This window comes from Humulus lupulus, chromosome 9 (genome assembly GCF_963169125.1).
Source record: "Humulus lupulus chromosome 9, drHumLupu1.1, whole genome shotgun sequence".
Taxonomy (NCBI): domain Eukaryota; kingdom Viridiplantae; phylum Streptophyta; class Magnoliopsida; order Rosales; family Cannabaceae; genus Humulus; species Humulus lupulus.
This window is the reverse complement of record NC_084801.1, coordinates 183,911,681-183,926,365: the sequence shown is the minus strand read 5'-3', so window position 1 is coordinate 183,926,365 and position 14,685 is coordinate 183,911,681. Positions and strand designations below refer to the sequence as shown.

Below are 14,685 nucleotides of genomic sequence, written 5' to 3'. Positions count from 1 at the left end.
AGCTGAGACTTAGGTTGCCAAATCTTCTTAAACTACTCTACCACTTTACTTTTTCTACACACACTGCTTAAATGTCCAATACCCTTGCAAGTATCACATATATCTAGTTTCCAATCATAACTGATGTCAACAGATATCATTTGGCCTTTTTCATCTTCAAATTGTACAAAGCTAGGAAAACCATGAGTCATATCTATTTCAACCAAGACCCGAGCATATTGCAATCTGTCACGATTTATAGTTGCTTGATCTTGTTTAATCATATTGCCAATTGAGCTTACTATCTTAGCCATAGCTCTTTCCCCCCAATATTTCACTTCAAGATTCATCAACTTAATCCACACAGGCACTTTCCATATCTCTTCCTTCACATATTTCTTATCAGGATTCCATGCCTTCATAATGAGAGGTTTACGATCAAAAAACTGATATCCTCTTGATAGAATGCCATCACGTTCCTGGACCGAGTGAAACCGAACCAGAAACATGCCATGACCAAGTAAGCTAACTCTGTCAATACCCTGTTTCTGCCATAATCTTCGAAAATACCCTTCCATTACATGTATAGGAGGGTTAGCCCCCAACATGTAACACACAATTGTCGAACTCCAGAATTTAATTTCATCCCTAATATCATCCTCAACAATTTTAGCAATTCCCCCTACTGTACCCATATTTTCCTTTTCAAAATGTAGAATCAGGAACTTAGGAAGAGCCTTACCTTCATTAGCCTTAGCAGTACTAATCTTACCCATAACCTCAGCAAAAGTTGCCCTGATTCCAGACATCTGTAGCAACTGCTTCTCAAAAGATTTGGGGGATAGCGAGACTCCAATTCCATCATCTCCAATTTTCTCATGATTCGTTACCACTGAGTGAATCTGGGAAGCACCATCAAACTTATCCACTAATGTCTCCTCTTCAAAATTTGTAACTTTAAGCTCAGTCACATCTAGAATCTGATCCATTGTCTTCGTCTTCTTGATCGGGTCCGACAAACTTGGTCCCTTTTTCCTTCTCGTCACCGAAGATTTCCGTTGCATCGCATTCTTCCGTAGCCGAGGTCTCCCCGCCATCGCAAAGCCCTATCAGAGCCAGAGAGAACCAAGTTTGTTTCTAGTTGATAGTAGATATATTATGTTATATGTTTAATATGATCTTTTTATACCCTTTAATTAGTTTTTTTTTAATATAACTTTACACTTAAACTTTTATCTATCTTCAATTATTATCTAAATTGATAAAATTGTTTCATTTTTTTCTCTTAAATTTTTGTTTTCTTAATTTACCTTAAAAAATTAAATTAATAAATAATATAAAAATTTGCAAATGTATTTTTTTCAGTTCTTATTTTTTATTTAGCCTGTAAATAATGTTTACAAAATTGTAATATATGATTCCAAACTTGTAAATTTTAGTTGTAAACTTTGTTTACAAAAAAAAAATCTCTGTATTTACGATTTTACCCCTTCGTATTTTTGTTTTTTTTTTTTAAGATCTTGGGTGAATATGTGAATTTCCCAATAATATATGGGATATTCTTATCCTTATATATGGATGGTTTACATAGCTGTACATAACAAGAATCATGTCATAAATGATAACGTGCAAGGTAATGGAGTGAGAGTCTTTAAGCAAGAACAAAAAGATAAACGTATTGAGTTTGTACAATGAAAACAGTTCCTAAAATGCACCCTAATTTGTCATCCCAAACATACCTTTTTTTTTTCTTTTCTTTCACAGCTGAATTTAGGGCCAAAAAAAGATAATAAAAACAACGTTGATTAACAAAAAAATAATAGTTGGACAAAATCTATTTCGCTTTAGAATTATTCCACTTACGTCTATTTTATATTTTTTTTTGTTTTAAGGTTTTGAGTTATTACTTTTTCCTTTTTGCTAAGAAAATATTCATTTTTTTCAAAATACGTCAATTTGGTACACGCAAGAAAAATGCCAATTCAGCAGAAGTTGTTTTGGAAAAAGTCACTCTTCTTTGCTTTTCAGCAACAAATAGTAAAGACAACAATTATTATAACGCAATCCACAAAACCAATCTAGAGTGACACTTATTATTATTATTATTATTATTTGTCGAACTCTTAAAGTTACATTAATATTTTCTGTTTATTTTTTTATAAAAAATTATATATTATTGAATGCTTCCCATCACTATCTCGAATTCTAATCCCCTAATCGTTACTCTTGTAACAAAATAAATCAAGATCATTTTGCATTTGATTTATCTAAGTGTTCGTATATTGTTAGTGAATGGAATAATCGTAAAGTCAAACAATTTATTTACAAAAAAGTCAAACATATTAATTTAAAATGTAAAAGTAGGAAAAATTAGAAATAATAGAGGGGAATATATATAGGAATTTTATTAATTGAGGGCATCTCTTTTTTGTTACGAACATAAACTATAATCCAAATTTTTTAATATGATGGTGTTTATTATAGTTATAACAGACATTTTATTAATGTTCGAATTTTTTAAAATAATTTACGATATTGTTTGAGTTCAAACCATCATACGTGTGCTTATTTTTTTGTATACATAAGTAAAATGAATTGTTTGAATATTGTCTTCGACACCATAAATTATTTAAAATTTCTTACAAATTTGTAAAATGTCTACTATATAATTATATGGTAGCACTTCGGTGCAGCCAGGGCACATTTCGACACTCAAATAAATTTTTTTTCCAATTTTTTTTATGTCTACTATATAATTATAGGGTAGCACTTCGGTGCAGTCATCTTTTTGGCTATACTAGTGCAGCCGGGGCTAGAGCTGAGCATTGGGCGGGTTACAAGGCATTTTTGCTCGTCCAATGTCATAATCGGGTTAGCAAAAGTGACCCGTAACTTGCCTAATTAAGAAAAAAAAAATTTAACCCGTCCAATAATTTGGGCGGGTTGGTCGGGTTAACCCGCCCAAACCGAAATGGTATTTTTTTTTTTGCGGGTTGGTCGGGTCAACCCGCCCAAACAAAAGTGGTATTTTTTTTAACATTTTTGTAATTTTTTTCTTTTAAATACTAGTACTAATAGTGTGAAGTTTATATTTTTAAGCTTAAAACAATAGTTTAAATTTATAGTAAAAAAATTAAAACAAAACTTAATTAATTAATATATTTATTTGAATATATTAAAAATAATAAATTCTTAATTGGGCGGGTTGGATTATATTGGGCGGGTTGATAATTATTTTCAACCCGCCCAATGTAACAATTGGGCGGTTTAAATTTTGGTCGGTTTATTCGGGTTGCATTTTTTGGCGGTTTATTCGGGTTGTAAAAAATTTTGCACAGCCCTAGCCGGGGCACATTTCGACACTCAAATAATTTTTTTTTCTAATTTTTTTATGACAATGTACATTGTTGTCATTTAAGACATCTGCAAATTTTACAAAAAATTATAAATAGTTTACAGTGCCAAAAACAAAGTTCAAAGAGTTGAATTTTACACGCGCATACAAAAAATAGACACGCTTGCAACAACCTTATTTTCGGCACCGTAAACTATTCATAATTTTTTGAAAATTTGCAGAATATCTTAAATGACAATAATGTACACTATCATAAAAAAATTGATAATTTTTTTTTAAGTTGGGAAACAGAAACAGTGCCCTGGCTGCACGCCAAAAAGTTGGTTGCACCGAAATGATGCCCTATAATTATAATGTAGACCTTCGTATATAAAATTTGATTTATAATTTTTTTTAAAAGAGAAAATACTACTGTTAGAACAATATTAAAGAAGTGTACGGTCGTGCATATCAAAACTTGATTATTTTGTAATAATCAATTTAATTTGACCGATTCGAAAATAGATAATATTAGGTCAATGAGATCATGCAAATTTTATGAACATTTAATTAATTAATAATATTATAGTATTGTCCCCACCAAACTTTTTCTCTTCTGCGTTTCAAAACAAACTAAATTATCTTCTACTTCCAATTTCCAAATCAAATATGCTTAAAAGCTGTCTTTTACAAATATATATATGTATAAATAAATATATATATATATAATTATCCAAAATTATCATCTTCTGGTTTCTTGCAAGCAACATTATTGTGATACCATTTTTAATTAAAATAAAAATATTCAATAAACAAATTCCCTCTCTTTGCCTTTACTCAATCATATTCATATATATATATATATATATGCATATATTAGTTGTGAAAAAATAAGCTAGAAAAAGGTTTTGTGAGAAACATATATACTATAGCCAGCCATGGAAATCAAGGTTGATTCTCTGCCAAAATCCCGAAACGACGTCGTTAAAGATGAGGAAGAACAAAAGCTCCCACTTCTGAAAGACGAGGCTGCACCCACGAAAACCCTAGTCCAGAAAGCCATAAGCCAAACGTTCGAGAGCACAGCCCACTTAGCCAAACTTCTACCGACCGGGACGGTTCTGGCTTTCCAGCTCTTGGCGCCCATTTTCACCAACCAAGGCCAGTGCGACCCGGTCAGCCGGGCAATGACGGCGGGCCTCGTGGCCCTGTGTGGAGCGTCGTCGTTTTTGCTCTGCTTCACAGATAGTTTCAAGGATAAGAATGGAGAACTCGCCTACGGCTTCGCCACGTGGCGGGGCCTGTGGATCATTGATGGGTCGACCACGCTTCCGCCGGCGGAGGCTTCGAAATATCGTCTTCGTTTCATCGATTTCATGCATAGTTTCATGTCGTTGCTTGTGTTTGTGGCCGTTGCTCTGTTTGATCAGAATGTGGTGAGTTGCTTCTATCCAACGCCGTCGGATGAGACGGAGGAGGTTCTGACGGCGCTGCCCGTTGCGATTGGTGTGTTTTGCAGTATGTTGTTTGTCGTTTTTCCGACCAAGCGCCACGGCATCGGCTTCCCCCTTACAGTCAGTTGATTTTTGTTTTGATTTTCATTGGTTGGGGGTGATCCATGTTCTTGTATATTTCATATTTACAATTGTATATCATCAATTTTTATTTTATAATTAATTTATACATATATATATATATATGTATACATACCGATTTGGTGGATTTTGTGAAAAGAAAGTGGTGAAAAAGACTTTTTTTTTTTTAGTTATTTTGCTATATTGATTTTTTTTGATAATTTTTTTTTTTGTATAATGGTCATCTTCTAAAATTGGATCAATTGTCTAAACTTTTTTTGACCATTAATCTAAAATTTTCGACCGACTGTTTGAATTTTTTAATCACTTGTCTAAATTTGCGACTATCTGTATAAATTATTAAATGTTATTTTGTAAATAATTATTAAAACTAAGCTAGAATGCAAAATAATTTAAAAAAAATGTCATTTTGCAAAAGAGTCATCGAATATCTTGAGTAATTAAGTAATTATTTAACAAGCAACCAAAATTGTTTTGATTTAAAGTTAGTGATGCTTAATATATGTGCTTTTTATACAATTGATATTTTTAACTATTATTGATTATTATTTTAGTGTACTTTGTAATAATAATTGGGGAGAATGTCCCTCTTTTATAGGGCATTTTACACTATTGCTCATTTTCTAAGAGCCAATCGAGTTTTCAGAAATAATGTCGAATTTTCAGATTTTCATTATTTTTAATTGTTTATATAATTATTTTTTATTTAATTAATATTAATAATTTATATTTTTTGTTATATTAATTTTTTTCCAGATCCCATCGAAAATTATTATAATATTATATCATGAATTATATAAAACAAAAATGAAAACTCATAAAAATAGATTTCAAATAGCTCCCAATCAAGAATAAGTTTGGTACGAACTAAACAACGAAAGTGCTCCAATTATAAATTTTATCGATACAACAAAACTACATTGAAAAAATGATTATTTTATTTATTTATTTTGGACTTTATTTTATATGTAATTGTAATGCCCTGAAATCCCTAATGCGGTTTAATTGCTGGATTAGTAGGGCGGGAGGACCATAATTGCTTATTATGCCATTAAATGATTATATGCATGTTTATGTGAATTATATTATAATATGATGCTAAATGCATGCATGTGGGTCCACATTTCATTATAGGGGTATTTTGGTAATTTGGTCCATTGAGGGCGTAATTGTATATTTGTATGCATGTTGGTGACCTATTGTTGAGGCCACATTATAATGTGGATTTGTTCGAGCCATTCGACATGAGACGATCTTGAGTACAGATTAGCGGTTTAGTCATAACGGGATTAAGTTCGGGGCTAGGGGCGAGTCTCGGGTGATTTTAATGATTAGAGCGTTGTCAGGAATTAAAGGGTAACGAGATATGAATTATTGATATTTGAGAGTATCGAGAATAGCCGTAATTGGAGGGTGTTAATTATGATTAACGAAATAGGTGGAAAATGTCAATTTTGGCCTTGGGAGTCTTTAGAAACCTTTATTTGACCTAGGGGTATTTTGGTCTTTTCACCCCTAGGATAGAATTAAGCCATGAAGGTTGTGGAAGTTTGAAGAAAACAGAGCATCAATTAAACTTCCTCCCGCACCTATTTTCTCTCCTTTTCTTCTTGGATTTTTTAGCTTAATTTGAGGAACCAAGCTTGGGGAATAAGTCTTGAGGGCTTGGGAGTGTGTTCCACCATTGAAGAGCATCATAAGCTGAACTTGAGGTAATATTCTAGCCATTAAATCTCTGGTTTGCTCTATTTTTGTTATGGATTTCAATTGAGATTTCTAGGTTGGTTGATTGGCTTTGCTTGGAGTTTTTGGCTAGGGTTCTTGGGGTTGTGATGCCTAGGACATGCGGGGATGGTTTTTGGGTACATTTGGCACTTAATTTGATGTTTGGAAGCATTGGAATCAAGTTAGAAATGAAGGAGTCGAAGGATAAAGGTTTTAGGGGAAAAACTGGCTAGGTGTAGCGCTACAGCGCTATCCAGGGTTGGTGTAGGATGTTTTTGGTTCTGAGTAGAGCGCTGGGGCGCTAGTGAGTAGCGCTGGGGCGCTACTCTGTTCCTTCATAATCCTGTTTTGAGTGTTTTTAAGGGTTTTTGGCTCGAGGTTTCAAAAGGCCTGGGATCGAATCTTCTCACCGTGTGGGTACATTTCGAGGTCCCGAGAGTGGGGTTTAGGTCAAGACCCTATTATTGTTGATTTTCATTAATGAAGGTTATAATTAGGTAACCGCTAAGGAATCAAAAGGTCGATCGTTCTCAGGGGTCGTTCTTGTTCTATTTCTCGCTCGAACCAGAGGTAAGAAACCCGCACCCTATATGTGACATTCATGGTTATTCATGAGGCATGTTGAATGTTTAAATGTGGACATGAATTGAATATTGAATGCTTAGAAAATCTTGCTCACTTATGTATGGCACTGACTGAATATTCATAACTGACAAAGGTGTCAGTATCAACTGTGAAGCTGTGACTCATTAGTCAAGTTCGGCAGTGGTACTGGGCACTGGTCACACAGTGCTGACTCATAAGTTAGGAACGGCCTTAGCGTGTTCAACGCAAGCCAACAAAGATTAGATCTAATCGACATCTGCATTAAATGACTCAAAAGAGCGTTAATGCTGGACCGACCTCAAGTTCGATGAATACTATAAGTGCTTGTCTAGCCAAAGGCTAATTATTTAGAGCCACAGTGACTATTTAGTCACATGGCTATGGGTGCCGAGCCCCGTGAGACTTACCCATCAGTCTCTCATCAGTTTAAGCTAGTGACTTACCCATCAGTCTTTCATCTGTTAAGCTAGAGACTTACCCATCAGTCACTCATCTGTCTAAGCTAGTGACTTACCCATTAGTCACTCATTTGTTTAAGCTAGTGACTTGCTCGTCAGTCAGTCATTATGGTGTACCAGAACCTCAAGTGTTAAGTCACTCATCTGATTAAGAGCTATAAGCTCCTTCATGGTTAATGTAACTACAAAGTGATATTCACTCATCTGTTCATAGCTATAAGCTTTGTATGATTATCATTCGATATTATTTGCTTGCATTATTGTGTTTTCTTGCTGGGCTTTGACTCATGGGTGCTATGTGGTGCAGGTAAAGGGAAAGAAAAGCTCACCCAGCTTTGAGTGGAGAGCTTAGGTGGTGATGTGTACATATGCGTCCGCTTGACCACCACGGCCAAGGTGTTCTCAGAGGAACTAGGGGGTTTACCCTATTTTTGCCGCTTAGGTCGGCGGGTTGTAAATTTAAACTATAATGATCATTTTGAGCTGTAAATAACTTGTAAATGTTTTTATGGGTCCATGAACAGTCTTATGTTTTAAATAAAACATTTCCTTTCCTTTTGACTGGTTTTCCACCTTGCTCTATTAATAACACCTTGAAGCACATTTTTAACTAAAGAACTCGGGTAGCGAGTTAAATTCACAGTTCAACGTTCACTGTAACAGTCTTGGGGTAACCAGGGCGTTACAGTAATGTTTTGATAATTTTGTGTAATTTCGAACATGATTTAGACCATGTCAAATTTTATATTTTAGATCTAATTTTCTACGTAGTGGAAAATTTCAAAGAGGTTGTAGAAATCCTAGATTGGTCATTGATATTTTTAAACAGGTTATCGGAATATTCAGTCTGGTGTCTAAATTTTAGAGTAGTTGTCGAAATATCAAGACTAGTTGTTGAGATTGTTGTCGAAATTCCACACTACTCGTCGTAATTTTCAAATAGGATGTCAAACATTCTATACAGGTTGTTGAAATTATAGACTACTAGTCATCGAAATTTGCACACAAGTTGTCTAAATTTTAGACTGGTTGTTGAAATTCTAGAGTAGTCGTCAAAATTTGCACACAAATATTGTTGAAAATTTCAAAAAAGTTTTCGAAAATATCCAGACAATAGTTGTCAAAAATTTTAAACAAGTTGTCGAACTCTCACACTGGTCGTCGTAAATTTCAAACTCGTAGTCGAACAGTGTAATTAAAATCCAACATTATGTTCCATCTATCATAATACCTAACTAAGATCGATTTAACATTATAAAGTATTGATCTAGTACTCTGATGAGCTGCCATTAGATCGATTATTTTGTTGTTCTTGATGATGATGAAACCTGAGATTAGTAGTTTTTTTTATATATATGAAACCGTAGATTAGTATTTGGCTAAAGAGAAAATGGGAGAGAAAGTGAGAGAAAGAGTAGTTTATTTAGAGAGCAATTAAGTTTACTTAAAAAATATTATTTAAAATTATATTTTAGAGAGTAATTTTTTTTTTAAATTGACATGAACCAATGATCTGTTGACAAGTGGCGATTCTGACAATCCATGCACACTACAATCTTCGGAACATGTAGTGACGGTTGTACCCAAAACGTAACATTAGTTATTTTTTTCTGTAAAAAAATTAGGAATATTAGTGTAATAAATCGAAAACTACATGTATTTTGGCTGTATTTTACCCTTTTAACTTCTTAGGCAATTTTTTTTTTTTCTACCTTTCCCAGTTCCTTTTGTCATTTTTTTTATCCATCTTCTTCTTGCTTCTCTCTTTATCTTTTATTCTTTTCTAGATTTTTTCTAGAATATAAATTAAAAATAATTCTTCTCCAATTTTTTTTTTTTTGCTATACTCCACAATCTTGAGTAGAGCTGTAAATACGGGCCGGACTTTTGAGCACGGCACGAAACCGGCACGAGCCCGGGAGGCACGAGCACGACACGGCACGAAAAAATATGGGCTTGGGCCAGGCACGGCACGAAAAAATATGGGCTTGGGCCAAGCACGGCACGACACGGGCTTAGCACGGCACGACACGACAACCCCGAAGGCACGACACGAAAGCACGAACAAACTAGCCCGAAAGCACGACATGATAAAAAACCCGATATTTTGACATTAATAATCATAATAAATTTTTATTTTTCAATAATTAATAAATTAAAATGATAATATATGTCTTATTTTTTTCAATGTTTATATTTTTATAATTATATTAATTTATTTTAAGATTTGTTAGTTAAATTTTTAACATTTATTAGTAGGTATTAAAATTCTAATAATTATCTTTTATATAATTTTGTGTAAAATATTGTTAAAAAGTATATAAAAATATATAAAATTATAATTTAAACAATGAAATGTATTTGGTGTGGTGGTAAGTCCATTGATAGTTAAAGAGGAGATGGAGGGTTCAATTCTCCATCCTCACACTTTTTTTAGCAAAAAAAAAGTTGGCCCAAAAGTGGGTCCGAATATAGAAAGTGGGCCGCCCCGACTTGGGCCCGACACGGCACGAGCACGGCATGGGCCAGGCCCATGGGCCGTGCTGGGCCTACTCTTTCAAAAATGGGCCGGCACGAGCACGACACAAATTGAATGTCCCGGCCCGAATTTACCGGAGGCACGAAAAATGTGGGCCGGGCCGGGCCGGGCGGCCCACATTTACAGCTCTAATCTTGAGTAACTTCAAAATGAAAAAGAAAAATAAAGAAAAAAGAAAAAAGAGACTTAATAAATATCAAAGAGTAATTATAATAAAATTTGTCATCGTGTGAAAAGATAAGAATATCTAGTTTTATAGATTTTAAAAATCTCATGCAAATATTTATTTTCATAATCAAATTCTATGAAAAAAATTAATTTTTCATATTTTATGAAAGAATATATAGGAATTTTTCGGCTCAAATTATTACCACTTTCAAATTGTGCCCCCAACATTTTCACGTTATTAAAAATTTTCCCTAAATTATTTGCGTTATTAGATTGTGAGACTTCCATTAGTTTCAGTTCCACATAGCTAACAGGCTGCTTATGTGACATCTTGGCGTTAATGTGGCATTACCATGTTAGTAATACGTGTATAATTAAATTAAAAAGTAAAAAAAATCTATTTAAAAATTTTGAAATATTAAAAAATCATTTTAAAAATAAAATCATGAAAAACATACTAATTTTACATTTTAATTAATTTAAATACAAATTTATTTAAATAATAATACCAAAAAATACCTAAAATTTAATCTAAATTATAAATTTTTAAAATTATTAAGATAAGTAGCATTTTTATTAAAAAAACTTAAAACAATTTTTAAATAAATCAAAATTGAAATAAAATCTTCCTAAACAACTAAATGTGAAAATCCCTAATGTTACACTCATATTTTCTTTATTCTTTTTTTCTTTTTCTTCTTCTTACTGCCACAATAGGTAATGTAACACCCTACTAATCCAGGAACGTTACACTGTGTATTTTAAACAGTGTTTAACTCGCTAAATGAATAATTTGGACTGAAACTGTGTAATTAAAACTAAACCAAGGATTAGGTATTAAAAATTTTGGTCAACAGCAACCATTTCATTAAAAGGTTTAGGTTCGTACACGGGATCCCAACAGAGTTTATAAACTGACACAAAAACAACATAAACACAAAAGTCGGCCTAGGCAGCAAAATTAGGGTTCAACCCTAGTTCCAGCAAGTAATCTCGACCATGGCAGTCAAGCAGGCCACATAAGTACACTCCGCCCCTGGAGCTCTCCAACTCAGAGTTGTCCAGCTATTATTTGCCCTTACCTGCAACATAGAGCACCCGTGAGCCGAGGCCCAGCAAGAAAACCCCACAAGGCATTAAAATTTACAAATATTCAAAAGCACTAAACACATGCTTCACAATTATCCAATAAATTTATTCCAACCATATAAATTTGTTATAATGTTCCACAATTTACAAATATGTTCATTTTAATCATATAATCAATTATACGGCCCCAGAAAGCAGTCCTACCGAACAACCCTACCGAGCTAAATGTGTACACATGCACTCAGCTTGCGATTCTTGCCGGGCGAGGAAGGACTTCACCCTCCAAACTAAACTTGCCTTCACGACCTGCGTTCCACATGCCTTTCCGATCAGCCCCACGCTCAATGGGACGGCCGTCCAACCACACGTTCAACATGTTGGCCAAATATCAGTTATATCATATATTCATCGATAGTTCAATGCTAATAAGTATACCAAATTCAATCTAAATAAGCGCCCATAGAGCCACACTAGGGAGCCCTCACCCTATTCCCTTTTTAACTTGTCTTAGAGCTAGCAAGGCATACCTCGCGCTTTATATGTCAGGGGGCCATGGGGTCGCACAAGCGTATATCATGCTTCTGGATCAGCCTAGCCACATTGACCTGCGTTCAGAACGCTATTGCGACCCTCGACTTATAAGTTGAGCTTTTCAATCAAATCTGGGTTGGCCTAGCCACATCGGGCTGTGTTCAACATGTTGTTGCCGCCCTCAACTTATAAGCCGAGCCTTTCAATCAGATATGACATATAGCGACATCGGCCCGCATCCAGCACGTTATTATCGTCCTCGACTTATAAACCAAGCCTTTCAATTAGATATGATAGATAACGACACCAGCATGCGTTCCACACGCTATTGTCACCCTCAACTTAGAAACTGAGTCTTTCAATCAGATATGACATATAATGACATCGGCCTGCGTTCAGCACGCTATTGCCGCCCTCAACTTATAAGCCGAGCCTTTTAATCAGGTATATTAGATGACCATTCATCATTAATCACAAGTATGCACAGCGAAATCAAAAAGTTTAATAAAATACTCTAAGCATGATTATAGTCATGTTCGATAACTGGGGCTCAAATCCTAACCACAGTCTAGGTGCAGTTTTCTTACCTTAAGTTCTGAGTGAATGGCGTATGACGACCCCGAGTACAGTCATTTCCTCCCGAGCCTAACGGTTCACCCTAGTCACAACCATAACAAAGAATAACTATCAAGAAACGAACTAATAAAGGCATTCGGACCAAGTCCTAGCCTCCGGGACCCTGAATTCTACTAACCCGGGTAGCAGAGCCATTCCCAAGCATTTAGGTTTGGGTTCCCGAAACCCAAATTGCTGATTTTCCCCATTTTGAGCCATGGCGCTCAACAAGTCAAAGAACCCCGAGCCCAAAGTCTTTGGACACGCGCCATGGTGCCAAGGTAGTTCGAGGCACACCCTTGCTTCTTTGAGTTTATGAAGGTCGTCACACGACCCTGCAAACTCGAATTTCCAATGATTTAAGAATCGCCATCTTCCCAAAAATCATCCAAAAACACGATTGTAACTAATTTTGACCATGGAAATGGTCTCTGAAACTCAAAAACATAATAACCCACGTTAAACTCAATCCAAAACTCCATCAAAACTCAAAATCCAATAAAACATCAAAACTAAAACTAAAACTCAAAGACATGGATTTACCTCAGCTGAAACTATTTTTCCCAGCTGATCACTAAGCTCACAAGCTTCCCAACTTTGCCTAGAGCCACTTCAAATCCTTAGCAAGCTTACTTCTAAGCTTTAGAATCAATAAATTCCAAAATTTTCTTCAAAGTGTAAAGACTATAGAGAGATAGAGAGAGTAAACAAGAATGAGAGAGATATATGCTTCTGAGTTTTTCAACTCAGCCAGCTCATGTAAATCTAATGGTCTAAAAGACCAAAATGCCCCTAAGGCAATACTTCCCTCTCAAAGCCCACTAAGGGCAAAAATGTCATTTTACACTCTCGTCTTACATTACACTTCTAATTCCCAATTAATTCCAACAAATACCATTATTTCCCCCAAAGTACAACTCATACTCCAGTGAGTCACGGTAGCTCACCGAAATACCCCTTGGCTCACCCTGAGCTGAGTATAAGTCCTCGTTGTGACTAAACTGCTTTCTTGTTCAAAAGGACCGACTCATGCCGAATATCTCAAATATGCCCACATAACCATGTGAGCTCAAACATATAACACATACTTTACAAATATACCCATAGTGGGTTAAAATTATGAAAATATCATTCTTAACAGAAACAGACCTATAAGCACATTTAATACACTTAAACATGCATAATCAGTCATATTATAATATAACCCACATAATCACATAATATTAAATAATATCACATATAATTCGACTTATGCCCTCTCAACACCCTAATTAAGGCCATAAGCCCTATTAAGAATTTTGGGACGTTACAAGTGAGCTGGTAGGTTTGGGAAGATAGCTTGGGAGATCTGGTCACTAAAGTCGATTTGTCCAACGACTATGAGAATTTGAGGACTATAATTTTTGTTCGCCGGCAATGGATGGGGAAAAGTCTCGGCTAATCTAGGCTCGCAAGTGGTGAGGAACTCTAATTCTTTTTCTTCTTCTTCCTCTACAACCAGGCGATGACTGCTGCTGAGGAGCAACTACAGTTGGGGAGCGACGATGGCTTGGCAACAAACATTGTTGAGGCATCAAGCTTTTTCATCTTTTTTTTCCTAGTTTCGTTTTTGTTGTTGGGATGTTGTTAGAAGAAGTTTTAGGGTTTTGAAATTTTAGTTGATTTAGGAATAATATTACATGATTTGGGATTAAAAAGTTTGAGATTTTCTTCAGTTTGTTAATTTGTTCTTGTTGAATTTGATTTTGTTGATATTGAAATTTTTGTTGGGATGTTGAATCTGGATATGATGATGATGACAATGAATAGTGCAGAAGAAGAAAATATATTTTGTTTTTAATTTGGTTTTTTAATTAGTAAAGATTTTAAGATAATTAATTAATAGCTAATTGAAGCACATTTAATTTTTTATTTTAGTTTAAATTTTTTAAGATTTTAATTACTTTTAAAATTTTAAATCTATTTAAAAACAATCTTTTTTAAGTATTAAAATAGGTCTTATTTTATTTAATTTTTTATATACGTGGTAATATCACATTCGTACTA

The 14,685-nt window shown here is 34.5% G+C and overlaps 1 protein-coding gene across 1 annotated transcript; it reads left to right on the top strand.

Moving 5' to 3' along the window:
* The first annotated feature begins 4,230 nt into the window (after window positions 1–4,230).
* LOC133802633 (protein DMP4-like) lies at window positions 4,231–5,081 on the top strand. The gene has a single exon (XM_062240983.1). It carries the CDS (start codon window positions 4,252–4,254, stop codon window positions 4,894–4,896), a length of 645 nt encoding a protein of 214 aa, XP_062096967.1. The 5' UTR covers window positions 4,231–4,251; the 3' UTR covers window positions 4,897–5,081.
* Window positions 5,082–14,685: the final 9,604 nt, after the last annotated feature.

Excerpts from the sequence above, each read along its gene's own strand:
- LOC133802633 (XM_062240983.1), top strand. The coding sequence starts at position 4,252 with ATGGAAATCAAGGTTGATTCTCTGCCAAAATCCCGAAACGACGTCGTT.